General features: G+C 40.5%; 2 protein-coding genes and 2 long non-coding RNA genes across 8 annotated transcripts; 2 read left to right on the top strand and 2 right to left on the bottom strand.

Annotated features, from left to right (window-relative positions):
- Nucleotides 1-189: 189 nt before the first annotated feature.
- Nucleotides 190-2,174, bottom strand: CG34459 (uncharacterized protein). Of its 3 annotated transcripts, none has more exons than NM_001299576.1 (3): nucleotides 1,899-2,174; nucleotides 1,161-1,260; nucleotides 190-1,102 (listed from the first exon to the last, which is right to left on the bottom strand). In NM_001299576.1, exons 2-3 carry the CDS (start codon nucleotides 1,236-1,238, stop codon nucleotides 263-265), a joined length of 918 nt encoding a protein of 305 aa, NP_001286505.1. In that variant the 5' UTR covers nucleotides 1,239-1,260; nucleotides 1,899-2,174; the 3' UTR covers nucleotides 190-262. The 3 variants fall into 3 exon arrangements, with proteins under 3 accessions (NP_001286505.1, NP_001286504.1, NP_001097348.1); NM_001299575.1 differs by lacking the exon at nucleotides 1,899-2,174 and adding an exon at nucleotides 1,690-1,772; NM_001103878.3 differs by lacking the exon at nucleotides 1,899-2,174 and having other exon boundaries at nucleotides 1,161-1,308.
- A 5,423-nt stretch (nucleotides 2,175-7,597) lies between these two features.
- lncRNA:CR43417 (long non-coding RNA:CR43417) lies at nucleotides 7,598-9,319 on the top strand. 2 transcript variants are annotated; one of them, NR_048126.1, is made up of 3 exons: nucleotides 7,598-7,859; nucleotides 8,144-8,248; nucleotides 8,338-9,319. It is a non-coding gene; the product is annotated as a long non-coding RNA:CR43417 (long non-coding RNA). The 2 variants fall into 2 exon arrangements; NR_048127.1 differs by having other exon boundaries at nucleotides 8,307-9,319.
- Nucleotides 9,261-10,249, bottom strand: CG5550 (uncharacterized protein). Of its 2 annotated transcripts, none has more exons than NM_001259447.2 (2): nucleotides 9,617-10,249; nucleotides 9,261-9,565 (listed from the first exon to the last, which is right to left on the bottom strand). In NM_001259447.2, the coding sequence occupies exons 1-2, from the start codon at nucleotides 10,222-10,224 to the stop codon at nucleotides 9,421-9,423; spliced, it is 753 nt and encodes a 250-aa protein (NP_001246376.1). In that variant the 5' UTR covers nucleotides 10,225-10,249; the 3' UTR covers nucleotides 9,261-9,420. The 2 variants fall into 2 exon arrangements, with proteins under 2 accessions (NP_001246376.1, NP_611160.2); NM_137316.4 differs by having other exon boundaries at nucleotides 9,261-9,553.
- A 1,093-nt stretch (nucleotides 10,250-11,342) lies between these two features.
- lncRNA:CR44380 (long non-coding RNA:CR44380) lies at nucleotides 11,343-12,443 on the top strand. The gene has a single exon (NR_124581.1). It is a non-coding gene; the product is annotated as a long non-coding RNA:CR44380 (long non-coding RNA).
- Nucleotides 12,444-13,982: the final 1,539 nt, after the last annotated feature.

The raw sequence follows: 13,982 nt of genomic DNA, 5'->3' as shown, positions 1-13,982 counted from the left end.
CCTCAAAAGGTGTTACCTGATATCATATGGCAGTCACAGCTGCTATTTTACTAAGAGTATCCAGAAATCGTTGTATATAGTTTCTATAAAACGATGTTTATGTATCGGAGTAAAGCCAAATGCTTTGTATACTTTTTACTTAATTGGAAACGACTTCACTTTATAATAATAAATAAAGCTTAAATGTTTCTAGCATGAAAGTTTAATGGAAATAATTTTGTTGGATCAATTGCATAATAAAGCTGCACCAAGGTATATTTATTTAAAAAATATAGTAACGTGGTACAGGTGGTCCAGCCCTCTGTTTGGCTTCCACGGCGGCACAGGCAGCCTTGTAGGCGGCCTGCTTGGTCTTCTCATAGTCGTCGTGGGCACTCACCAGTTGCTTTTGGAGCATGGCCATCCGGTTGCGAGCCGCTTCCAGGAGCTGTGTCTTGGCGGCCATTTCCTGTTGCGATCCCATGGCCACCGTCTGAATATTGGTCAGTGACTCCCTGGCGGTCTTCTGCAGTTCATTGATGGTTTCGAATTGCTGCACGGCCACTTTGACAGCTTCAACGGCGGCATTCATATTGGCCTCCGTGTGGTGGATCGAATTGGACTCCTCCTCGACAACGGCACTAGCTTCCTGGACTTCCTGCTCCAGTTGATCGACCATCATCTGTTTGCCCATCAGAGCAGCCTCGGCCGCCTTGGCCGATTGAAAGGCCTTCTCAGCGAGTTCCATCTTAATGTGTTGGGCAGCAGCCTGGCCAGCGGCCGATTGTGCTTCACTGGCCGCCTTTGCATCCTGTGCAGCTTTCATTGCGATCATTGAGGATTTCTGCTTGGGATCTCCGGGGGTTATGATCGTCTTTACATTGCACTTTGCCTGCGGATCGCATTGCTTATTGGAGGCCGACTTGGAATTATCTGTTCCCGGTCCCGGTGCGGTTCCTTCTCCTGATCCTGACATCGCTCCACCAGCATTGTACAAAGCAATTGATCTAGCAGAATTCTTTGGAGCAACTTCGCTGGTTCCTGGTTCCTTGATTGCAGCAAAATCGTTTAAGAGCTCACGGGGATCGATCATTCTCTTGTGCTGGGGGCTGTGTCGCTGAGGCTGAAAGACGAACAACCAGTTGAAGAAGTTCGAGATTTAGTAAATCACTTGCCCTAACCAATGTGTGACCGGTGGTGCAGTGGAGTAGCAGGCGGAGGAACATCAGATACATGGCCAATACTCCACGTATTCGCATGAAGATAGTTGGATTGTATTCGCTATGGATTTCATTCGATTTGATAATGAATTTTAGTTCAAAGCTGACTAACCCAAAAATACCTATAACCCCCTTTTTGCATACCAAAACCGTTTCTCTGTTGAAAACAGATTTTTAAAGATATTCTGGCCAAAATGCAATGATATTAAAATACCAAAAAAAAAAAATACGTTTAAATAAATACGTTTAATTAATGGTAGAATTCTTAATCGAACTCGGACTGGGCATGTATAACTTGGAGATTGGTCTTATCGCGTGTGTCTGTAGTTTAGTAGTGGTTCAGAATGAAAATAATTCCAGATAATAGATTATTAAAAACCAAATTGAAATCTAAAGATATATGTGCATAACGTATCATGTCAAGCAATTTAACTTTAGACTAAAGCGGATTAAGGAAAACCTTGTGAAATCTTGTTCCCAAAATCCGTACATCTTTCCGAATCATTCGTACTCCGGTTTTCGCTTTTACGCCACTTAAGATCTCCGTCCATCTTTCGCATCTCAAAGATACTGGCTGCATTCTAAAGTGTCTGCGAGTGATGAGCACGCGGCATTTAGGGATCCGGGGACCCATAACAAAGAGAGCATCGAATAGAATATAGAATGCGAAAGTCGGAGAGGCATGAGGTGGAAACAAACCATATAGACACGAATTGCTACAAAAATGCCAGCTATGCTAGAAGTAAATGCTAAAACTGAAAGCGCACCGCAAACTGACGGCTAGACAGAGGTGGACACAAACGAATCCGGACGGACTGACAATTTGACGGACGAACGGACGGACACGGGAGACACACTCGCGGACAAGCGGACAATTGGCCGGACAGAGGGTGAAAATAGATTTAGGAGCGCCATTTAAGAGGGAAAGGAACGTCTTCGACGCCGCCGACTGTCGGTTCACATTGTCTACTCGGCGAAATGTCAGAGTCTTAAAAATAAAAGTTAAACGGAACGCCAAAAAAAATGTATACATTATCAAAGTTCAGTAGAACGCAGAACAAAGTTTAGTTTTATATTAAAGCCACAATCAATTTGTTTAAAATTTTATTCAAAAGAAAAAGCTTAACATAATAAAACATTCTTATTATCGTCATAGGTTGTTATGATTATTTTCTAATACAAAATAATCGATGCCATTTTCATAAATATTATTTTTTTTTTTAATTATTGCCCTATTTTGGGATTAGACAAAATAATCAGCAAGCAATATAATCGAAATATAAATGAAATGTGTTTCTAGTACGTGAATTAGTTGCATTTTGTAGCCCAAAGTTCAGCGCGGTTCAAGAATAGACTACAGATCTTGTTCCACGATGGGATTCCATGTGCTCATAACATGCCCGTTTTGGGGGAAATGGCAGGGGCAGAGGATCGCAGGGCATCATCGAGATAAGAGGCTCCACTCTGTGGAAATCACTGGAAATGCTGATAGCGTTCGTCGGACGATTCGATTGCATAAGTGAACCAGTGACTGTCCAACTGTGTCAAATGGCACATAAAGATTCCGATTTCGTCGGATGAAAAATAACACCAACTTGCATTGGGGAGTATTTGGGTTTCGATAACACTGACGCCGAGGTCATGAAAACCACTCTTAACTGATAATCCATCGACGGCATCCACATCGTTCTTGAGAATATGTGTGTATTTAAATGCCCTATTAAAATAGAATTTCGAAATGTGATTACGCGTGTTCAGAAATCAATTTGCTTATCGCCACGGTGGTGGAGGACTGTTGCCTAGAGCACGGCGTACTGAGTATGTCAAAGTTCACATTGCCCACCCTCCAGCGTGCATCTTTGACCCCTGCCGGTCCATTATCTGCCGTCGAGATAATGAGCACATCTAATTGCCCTGATTGGTCCGAATCGGGAGAACTGTTTCGGTTTTTAATGGAGTGAAACGAACAGTTCCGCAGATCAATCCCTATCAATTGTATCAAATTTCTAAAGGGATCCTTTAGCATATGAAACTTGTGGCATGCAGGATAAGGAACATATCTTTTAAAATTGATAAACCTTCATTTACTTTGTTAAATATTATATGGAATAATACAATTTAAGTTCTGGGTGGCTTCTCGATTATGTATAACTGAAATTTCTCCTGTCAAGCGCAGTTACCCGTGTGGAATCCTCCCTGGCCACATATCGTGTCCATTATAATGCAATCAATATTTCCTATAGGAAAACGCTCCAATTATATGATGTCACAGAGTATCTCGGACTCAACCTGCTGCGCCACCCAGTCAAGTTTGCTGGAACCAGATTTCCTCGATCCTCGATTGCAACTGCAACTTAACTTCGATCCGCTTTATTTCGCAAGTAACGGGAGGGTGACAAGCGTAACGAGATGTGGAGCGGAGGATGCTGGGGCAGTGATTTTAATTACACGTAATCTTTATAAATAGAAGCAGCCGGCAAAAGCCAATAACCGGCGCGGATCCTCGAGCATCCAATAAAAAAGTGCAGCACACGAACCCAAGTACGAGTCGAATGCATAAATCAATAGGTGCACCTTGAGAAAATATGTTTAGTTTTAGGGTTAATATATATCAAATAAATTTTATGGCTTAGTAAATGGTAATATACCATATAAAATATAGATTAAAATGCAAATATAAATTATAATTAATATTACTTTTCAATAATAGTTGAAGTGATGTTAACATTTTTATCAAAGCGAAATGAAATTCTCTCGTCATATTAGAACATCAAGTGACTTCCTATTTTTCTCAGTGCTTAATCTGTAGATGGCAGCAAACACAGATACCAGCTCACACAGAAGCCGAGAGCGAGAAATGCCGGGCCGAGCCATAAATGAGTAATTGCTGACAACGCTGCAGACCTTGTCCAGTAGCCTTGGCTACGGCTTTCTTGGCCTCCATCTGAGATGGGTCCAGTGCCATTTTCAGCCAGGACAACAAACCATAAATGTCCGCCTAGATAAACAAAACCCAAAAAAACTATCCGTTGAAGTTGATCGAACTGTTTATACCTTAATATAAACGAGATATTGCTGCTATCTTAAAAAATATCATTGGGAATTAGAAAATGTTAAGATCTATACTAATTTATTTTGTTTATGCATGATTTATAAATTTAATGATTTTATTTATGTTAGGCAAATATTCTTATTTTTCTTTAAAAAGATTATTATTTCTATTGCTCTGTGATACGCTTATAACCATAAAACTTGAAATCCTCAAGAAATCCTGGTATCTTAAGCTAATTCATGGTGCTAGCCAACAAAATGGTATTCAAGTGCCGACAAACAAGCATAATCCCATCGAGGAGTGAGGGTATGCCAATGTAAACATGGTTGAAGTGGTGGAAAAGATGAGTATGCCAGGTATTCAATTACAATGCCCATGTCCCCCACTTTTGCCCCCGTCATGATCTCCCCATCTCCTCTCCACCACTCGCCAACTCATACTCCTGCTACTTCTGGGCCGTCATTCCGAGCCAAACGAAAAGTTCTGCAGAAAAATACTCAGAGTTATGGACTTTTTGGAGTCGGCTTCCAGGTAAAGATGCCACCAACTCCAACTTCAGCTCGAATGCATGCCTCTCTAACGGTTTGGGCATTGCGTTAATGATACTTGTTTGTATCAGTATTCGTATTCGTATTCGTATTTGTATCTGTATCTGTATCTGGCTTTTGTCTGGTTCTGCGATGCGCACGCCTTATGTTGACAAACTCACTTTACAAACAGTAATTTTTCTCGCTTCATTGGCGTCCCGTCTCGTCTGGAAAAGCCCCGCCCCACTTTTCCACCCCCTCCACAACCACATTTTCCGCGGTAAGAAGAAGCCTGTAAAGCGAGCGTGCATGCGGTTTGTTGGCCGACTCAAGTCTGCCAGTTAAATAAATAGAAAATGAAAAGTACAACTAAAAATATTGTTCGAGCTACTCGAACTCGCACTTGGCATTTTCATTGTCGCTGACCGATTGTTCCATGTTTGACTAGCTCTACACATCGATCGATGGCGATGGCCATAGGTGCGGTCCACTCCAAAAGAACACGATCAAAATATATATAAAAAAAAGGTAGAAATTAATAGAAATCTTTATGGGTTTGTTTTGAACAGCAAGTTGATCTGCAAATGGCTTAGCAAATAAAGCATTTTATTTAAGTATTCTATTGCGAATAGCTGCAATAGGAGACAGGATTTTCTTTTTGTATTTGTTTGTTTGTTGGTTTTTTGTTTGGCTCAGTTTTCTATTTTTCTATTTCGTTTTTATGCGAGTATGTCAGCCGCGTCGACTGCAAAATCTAGAAAATTACATGCAAGCTGCGACACATTATGCGCGACGCGACAATAATACTTCTATTGGCGAAAAACTTCACACTTAATGTATTCTGCAAAGAGTCGCTAAGCAAAAAATAGCCAAACAACGAAGTTCCGATTACTCTACTGTGCAGCCAAACTAAATAAAATTGTGTGTAAGAAGTTTAAAAATAGCGCATTAATATAAAGTAATAATAGTATACTTCTTACTCAGTTATTATATATATTTTCTTCGATGCTTTTAGTTGCTTTTTCCTAAAATAAAAAAAGATATGGTTATAAGATATAATGATTTTTTCTTGTGCCTGGAATTTGTTTCGTGTTAATAATTAAACCTAGAAGCCAATAATTTTGTGTAGAAAGCAAAAGTGGCATTTGAAAGAGTGTTCCAAGAAAAAGAAACAAAGAATATATGGAGCAAGCCAAAGTCTAACAGAGAAAACCTCGAAAGTAGTTGCATGTGTGGCACACCCCCAGTTTTTTTTTTTTTTGTTGGTTTTTATTATTGCAGTTGAAGGGGTGTAGGGGCTTCAAGGAGGCGGAGGAGGCTGTGCAGGGGGGCGGGGTCAGTCAGCAGACGGAGACGCCGACTAGTCAACGCTTTAAGGAATATGCCAGCAAATAATTAAAACATATTTAAAAATAGTTTGCCATATGGATGACGACTGCGACGACGACGACGACGTTGAAGATGAGACCCGGCTGGGTGACGTGGTCATTCCGCCCAAGCACCTCACCCTGTCCCACCCACTCTACACCACACACATCCCCCCCGCCCCCTTGCCCGTGCTCAACCACCCACCCCACCCACCGATGACAAAGCCAACAAAAAGCAAACAAATATTTGTCTGGCCGTCTACGTCGCTGTGCATTGACCGTACCGCACTTACACTTTACTTTACTACAGACATGCAGATACAGATACGCGTACTGGCAGATGCATTTGCATCCTAACCAGCTATCTGGGTGCACCCAAAAATCCCATCCATCCACTCGCTGTTGTTCTCCCTCGTGCCAAGTTCAAAATTGTATGCTTTGCACTTTCGGTTTTCAGTTTTCTCCCCCTTTTCCTTCAATGTTTTTCCAAAATAAGAAAAAACGAAAATCAAATACATTTTCAATTTGTTTTTCTCGTTTTTTTTGTTCTGCCAAAAATAGTTGGGCTAGCCGAGCGCTAATGTTATTGCTTTAGTCAAAGTGGCTAAAAAGTATCTGCCAACATGACTGTCTGTGATTTGTATCTGTATCTGTAAATCTGTGCATCCATGTCCAATTTTCCTGTTGCGATGCCGCGAGCGGATTTATTTAAATTTTGATTATATTTTTGGCACTTTTTGTTTGGGCATGCGAATAAAACTTACAAATGAAAACTGTAATATTTTCGACAGCAAACAAATTCATGCTGTCTGTGTAAAGTTTGTTAGGCCATTTATAAAAAAACGCTGCTCCCAAGTCCCAAATATATTATTTGAGGTATAAAAACGCACCATAGTTTGTGCTTGAATAATATTCATTATTTTCATTATTTGAATTTTTATGATACCTTAATAATCAAATAAAACACAGCTTCACTTTGCAGTTAATCAATGTCAAATCAAAGTAGAAATCCAATCAGCTAATGCCATCGATCATTTATACTTAATAACCACTAAGTGAAAAACATACCTCACTCCTAGAATCTCAATCCGCACTTTGCGCTGCACTTTGGCGGAAATTCATTTTGAAAACATGCGGCGGCGACATTTGGCGCCACCTCAACTCAACCCCCCGACCACCAAAAGGGGCGTAGATCAAAGGGGGTAGCTGCTTTTGTGCATTCGCCGAGCGTAGCGCAAATCGCGGCACTGTGTAATGGTCAATAAATTACTTAGACAACGCAGAATTACAAATCGTTTTGATTAGCAATTAAAATTGCAAAAAAAAAAATAAATGCAAAAAGAAGCAAATGGAAAAACAAAACCAGCTGGGTCGGTGAATAAAGCTGAGTGCATCTGGGCCAGGCTAGCCGGCAAATCTCTTAATTACTTAGCAGTTTGCACTCGTAGACGGCAACAGGTGCTTTCCGAACAGCGCTTATTAACTCATTATAAAAGCATTTTCAGAGCAGTTCGATTTGCTTTTGCTGCAAAGCATTTCAATTGCCTCCGACACTCGCACTCGCATTTCGAAATGCGTGCTCGGTCGCTGGTGCTTTTGCTTTGCTTTTGCTGTGCTTTTGCCGATCTTGCTGCCGTGTCCGGCTGCTGCGACCTTCAATTGCTCTGGCAGCGGAAAGGGTGACTCAAGCGAACAAGTGGCAAATAACAGGAAAGTAAGTGGAATTTTTATTTAATAGGTTATTATCGATGGAAACGTCAGAGCTCAAGTAAATATAGCACTCTTGAGACAATCATGGAATTTAATATAGGTTTCTATTTTGAGGAAATGCTTTCAAAGCAAACTTGAATTTATAAAGCACTTTCAATAGGATTCCACTGCAGTTTATTAAGACGAAATTTAAATATTTTAAAATCTTTTCAGTAGCTAAAATTTCATTTTGTCACAATAAATTTGAACTCATAACGCACTGATTCACCTCCCTATAATATTTTGTAGCTGCTTCTTGCTCCTTTGCCGCAAACGAACACTTTGTGCAATGCAAATTTAATTTGCTAAATGATTTTGCCGGGACCGGGCGGATATCTGGGAAACTTGTTTTGCGTGAGTATGCAATTAATGCCCGTCAGCCGTATATTCCATCTATCATAATTTTATTTAGTTAATGAGAATTTTTTCCAACCATTCCCCAGTGGAGTGTGTTTCTATATGTGCAATGGCGGCATTTCCACGCTTGTGCGGCAGATGCAAATGTCACCAAAGTCAGCCCAGTCATCGTGGATGGGCGTGGAATGAGCTGCACTTGGTCTGTAACGGAAGGTGCAGCAGGCCTTCGACAAAAATCCGTTGCATATTCCAATGAAAATTCCTGGGGAAATTCAATCCTGCCGGTTTCTATAACGAATTGATACTTCCGCAGCTGAATTGAAAAAAGTGCCCAAATCAAATCGTTCCCACCAACATTCCCAGACCCAAAACTGCGGTATATGGCATATTTCTTTCTAAGTAGGGCTATCGAGGTTTCGCACACTATGACCGTGGAGCGATATAGCGATATGCGATACATTTGTCATACTCCACTCCATATGCCGTGAGTCGAGAAACTGCCGAGATCAGCTGATTTTCCGGGGTCCCAACATGAATATGAATGGGGAGAATTTGATATGATACTTTGCCTTTAATTACTTCACTTGAAAGTTGGCCATTGTACGTCAATTGAGTCATCATCATTATCCGTGCACCCGAGTCCAAAAGCCCGATAATAAATAACAAAAGCATTTGGGGGCTGCGCTGCGGTTATTGGATACACAAGCGGATATACAACACTCCCCATCAGAACTTTGGAAACGGGAATGGGGGCCTGGGCAGGAACTGGGCTGCCCGACAAATGTTTCTCATAAACCACAATTTGATATCTGCAAACAGAACTTGAGAACTTGAACTTGAACGGCGATGCAAATGCGAGAAAAAGTTTCTTATCAGCATTATGCGTTTTACAAGAAGTAAGCAATATTATTCCAACCTAATAGCGATCAAATAAACGGACAATGTGAAGGGGATTTCCAGTGTTTGCTCTCTATCGTTCAAATATTTAGGCCAATAAAACAAAAGCTGTGCAATCTATTTAGATATATTTACATAATTAAAATAGGTAAATAAATAAATTGAATGTATAACTATTGGTAAGTTTTTTACTGTTAGCAAATAACTAATCAGCTCATAGTTTTAGGCAGTTATCTAGTCAGTTAAACAAGTACTTCTAAAGTATCAAGGACTTATTTTGGTCGCACCATAATGTTAACAGTCTTGTAGCTGTATGTGAAGCCCTTCCATTCTCCCCAAACGATTCCAGAGCCAAACAGCGCGGGATCGGTGTGGTTTCCACCCAGATATGCACCATTCAGATTGCTGCAAGGGATTCTTTATGAGTACTATGATCTTGGAATCTTGGGAAAAGGTCAAAAACCTTACCTGCTAAGGCATTCTCTGTACCACCAGGCTCCCATATATCTGGCAGCACAGTTGATAGTGGCATTGTCGTTATCCCTATCGAAGGTGCTGAAAGGTTGGTACAGATGATAGCTCAAACTGTCTCCGGCGGTTCCACTGTACGCGCCCAGCTGGGTTATCGGGTAATTACTGTACACGTTGCCCACGTGAAACACACTGTAGTGGGCATACCGCTTCTCGCCAGCAAAGTCCACCAACTCAATATACAACTCTTGGGGTTGCAGGGACGAGATCTTGTTCAGATTATTCAATCCGATGAAGAAGTTACCCTTAAGGTCACCGAAACCCGTCTGATAAGAGGTCCAATTGCGGTAGAAGTTCTCCTCCACACTGACTCTTCGCTGGACGACCAGCCAGCCCTTTCCGGCGATTGTCACATCGCAGTACACTTCGATTACATCGGAGCCCACTTGGATCTTCTGGACACCGCTCTTCTTTGGGTTCAACTCCTTGCAGGATGAACTATACTTCTTGTACGTCTGGATCTTCACATTTTCACCAATCTCAGCGCTGGCCAAATAGAAAAGGCCTAGCGAAAATACGCAGAGTGCGAAGCAAATGGGTTTCATTGTGTTGGCTCGAAACGACTATCAAATCAGTTGGCCAAGACAAACCATTTTATATCAGTTGTATACTTCTTATCATATTTTTACTATTGGTCATTTTCGACCAGCCAGTTGATAAACCCCTTTTGATTAAATCCCCTCTACGATCTTTTAGTAACTAATTTGGACAAGAGATAAGAAACTACTATTCAGACAGTTAGTCATCTTTATGGGGGAGTTTTCTTGGAATATGCTATCTACAATCTTTACATTTTGACAACGTTGATAATTCCAAGGTAAACCCCAATTGTATTTTTGGGTATAACAAAGTTTTACTGTACTAATGAAAGATATTTCAAGGCACTCAATTAAAGTCCTTACAAAGGATATAATTGATTAAAAAATGATTCCAAAGGATGTTTCATGTTTCAGGGACGTTATATTGTTCAACCCGCCTTATAAGAATAAGGAAATGCGATTTAAATCTTTAAGCAGGTGGCATAAATAAGGTTCGTACCATGATGATTTTCATAATAAGTTTGAAAGGGCCTATCATGATAAACAAATTATTATTATTTGAAATTGATCAGTAAAATAAAAAGTATATCAACAAGTTTGAAGAAAAACTTGAGACTTCTATAATTTGCAACATGGCGCCACGAGTTTATTAGTAGCAAATTACCCGACTAGCACAAATCACTTTTTATCGAGAATTCTAATTATACGATAAGCTTAATATAAGCAATCACATTTCTTCGTAGAGATCGACTAGCTGATTTTGCCAGAAAATAGAACATAATACATTGAAGGCTCGGAAAAACTTCGTTCGTAGCGCTATACAAATATTTACAAAGAATCCATTTCCCATTTCCTGTTTCTAGGCAGTTGGATGCACTTTGGACAAGTGTCAAAAGGTGTCACCAAAGGTGCTACCACCCCTCACCATCAGATCATGTTATGTTTTTTTTTAGTTTTTTTTCTTTTTTGGTTTTTGACAACTTTTGGAATAATGTGACAGAGCATGTCGGCTACCAAAGTTGCACCGCCGGCGGAAAGAAACTACTATGGCGAGAGGTGACAACTCGAATGACAGCAGATATAAGAGCCACCTACAAAGTGCACACAAATACCCTACTCCCACTCCCACTGGTTTCTACTACCATATCTCGTACCACCAACATATGCCACACCATTATTCCAAGCAACAAACAAACAAACAAACAAATGAACAAATATTTGCCACAAAGAGCGAGGAAGACAAACCCACAAGGAAGACGACTGGGAGCCTGAAGAACGATAAAATGGCATTTATGATAAATACATAATACTCGATGTTTACACACTCATTCAGTAACGCATATAGAACACTGGGAAAAAAGTATTTCATTTTAACCTGGATTCAAAATATTACGTTATTTAAGCAGTCGGTTTAATAGTACAAGTAATCAAAATTGGTCATTTGTTTGGCTACCAACTAAAGGTGAACTAAATTGGATTTTAGGACCCCTGTTTTATTTTTTCAGTGTACGATATATAGGCAATAGACGTGTTGTCTACGGCATTTGGCACAGCGATGAGGAATGGAGGCGACCGGAATGGGAATAGGAGTTGGGGAGCCAGAAAAACAGAACAGAATTCAAGTGTCAAAGTGACAGTTTTGAAATTGATTGCAGCAGCAGCGACAATTGTGTGTGCGTTGCGGCTGATAAATAAGGCAGCTTTAAACCGACTTAACCGAGAGCCATTGGGGTTATCTAATGGAGCCAGAGATAGACAACCCAGATAGAATACCCCAGCTCCATATCAATATCAACTTGTTCATATGATTGACAGGCGACACGTGGTCAGCTCCCTGGAGTTCATGCGCATTCGATTATCGCGATCACGTCGCAACTGTGGCATAAACGATATTTGCCCCATACACTCTACCTAGCCCATTTTCCGTTCTGCCGATGACAACGGAATATAAATTAGAGGTGGAAAATGGCATAAATTCTTGGCATGCCTACGCGTATGAGAAATGAATCGATACGAATCAACCAGACCCATAAGCAAAATCCAAGCAAAGATCAAGCAAAACTCGAAAATTATTAGAAGTACGGGACGCCGTCTGTCAAATATCGCCAAACAAATTGACAACGAGGGGAGTGCGAAACTAACGAACGTTACGAATCCAACAGAACAGGAAAATAAAGCAAATTTATGGTCGAGTTCCCCAACGAGAGCAAAAGGTGACCAGCATGCCCCAAACACCTGGGAACGAGCCAATTCCAAAAAAATCGTGTTCTAAGCTCAAAAAAAAAAAAAAAAAAAAAAAAAAAATCAAAAAATTGTTTGTAAAATAATAATTTGTAGTTATTGAAGTCTATACCACTCTTTTTAATTGATTTTTTAGGCACATGGCTGAATTTCTTCCCCCTTTTCGAGTATTTTTTTTTTGGCGCAGTGGTGAAGTAAATAAATGAAGTGGCATGTGAAAATATTTCACACGTGGTAGGGCAAATAATGGGCCTGGGCTGTGGGCAACAATTTGTGATTGCCGAGCTCCACTAGCAGCGGGATTGCTGGATTTCTAGATTGCGCTGGGCTGTTTAGTGGTTGTTGGTTTATTTGGTCTCCATTAGATACAAATCGGCGGTGCTGTTGCGGTTCATTAATTCCGCGGCGTTTGACAAATGCAGCGCCAGGAAACGACAACCACACAAAACCAAGGCGACCAAACAGACCGATGGACTGATTTGAATACATCGCTGCCAACGATGTGCGGGCCATTTGCATTTTTAAACGATTTTCTCATTTGGGTTCTTTGGCTTTCTGTTTCAGATTTTTTTTTCCCTGCTTTGGATTTCTTGTTAGCGCTTCAATTATGTAAAGATCGGTCGACATTATATTCGTTTGGGGTCGCCGCATTTCGGGGACTGTGGCCCCATTACATTTGAACCGAAATGATGATAAGGGGGTATCGGGTCGAGAGTACGTCCATATATATGTATATGACTGCACTCACATAACTGCACATGTTCCTCTTTTTCGGACCACGCCCCGTACATAATTTCCAAATGCCTCACAGATGAGCGGAGTAAAGAAATGGAAGTCTGCAAAAGACACGGTGGGGCATATTTATTGGGAGCAGGAGGGGGGCTGGTTGTTTCGATGGCCTGGATGGACCCCCAACACTTACGTGCCCGGCAATGTATGAAAATTAATGTTGGCAATCTGTAAAATCCTGTAAAGCGTAACTCAAACTCGCCAAACCAAAAAAAAAATAAAAAAAAATCCACTGAAAAAGCCGCGCGAATTAATAAGCAACGGGATGCCCACTGCTGGGAACTTGGCCAATTGTATCGTTGGCGGTGGGAAACGTCTTCTTGTTCAAGATTACTTACAAGGAATATAATAGAAATCACAATTTAATTTTTAACCGAGAATGTAAAATATGGTTAATATGGCTTTCTCTATCAACTTCTTTCCCTTTCAATGAGATACGTTTATTGCATACCCATTGAAATACCATCGCTAGACGGCAACTACAAAAAGTTTATACTTTTCTATTAATTCATCTTTGTTTGTTGCTAGGCATTAGGTCTATTACCAAGTTTTATTTTTGTTTTGTGAAATTTATGCAATCCAGGGGACGTTGGTTGCGGATAAAGTCGATTTGGAAATATGCCCTAAAAACTCACATTCAAAAAGAAGACTTTTACAGCCAAAATGTTAGGTTTAAAATGCTAAGCACTTTTTGTTAAATAATTTTAAAAACAATGTAAGTTGATGAATTTTTG

The sequence above is a fragment of the Drosophila melanogaster genome, chromosome 2R (assembly GCF_000001215.4).
Source record: "Drosophila melanogaster chromosome 2R".
Lineage (NCBI taxonomy): Eukaryota > Metazoa > Arthropoda > Insecta > Diptera > Drosophilidae > Drosophila > Drosophila melanogaster.
The sequence above is the reverse complement of the archived record's forward strand: the minus strand, read 5'-3'. Positions and strand labels throughout refer to the sequence as shown.

Coding starts and splice junctions, on each gene's coding strand:
- CG34459 (NM_001299576.1), bottom strand. CDS start 1,238: ATGCGAATACGTGGAGTATTGGCCATGTATCTGATGTTCCTCCGCCTG. Junction 1,103..1,160: donor GCACCACCGGTCACACATTG/GTTAGGGCAAGT, acceptor TTCGTCTTTCAG/CCTCAGCGACACAGCCCCCA.
- CG5550 (NM_001259447.2), bottom strand. CDS start 10,224: ATGAAACCCATTTGCTTCGCACTCTGCGTATTTTCGCTAGGCCTTTTC. Junction 9,566..9,616: donor TACAGAGAATGCCTTAGCAG/GTAAGGTTTTTG, acceptor GTACTCATAAAG/AATCCCTTGCAGCAATCTGA.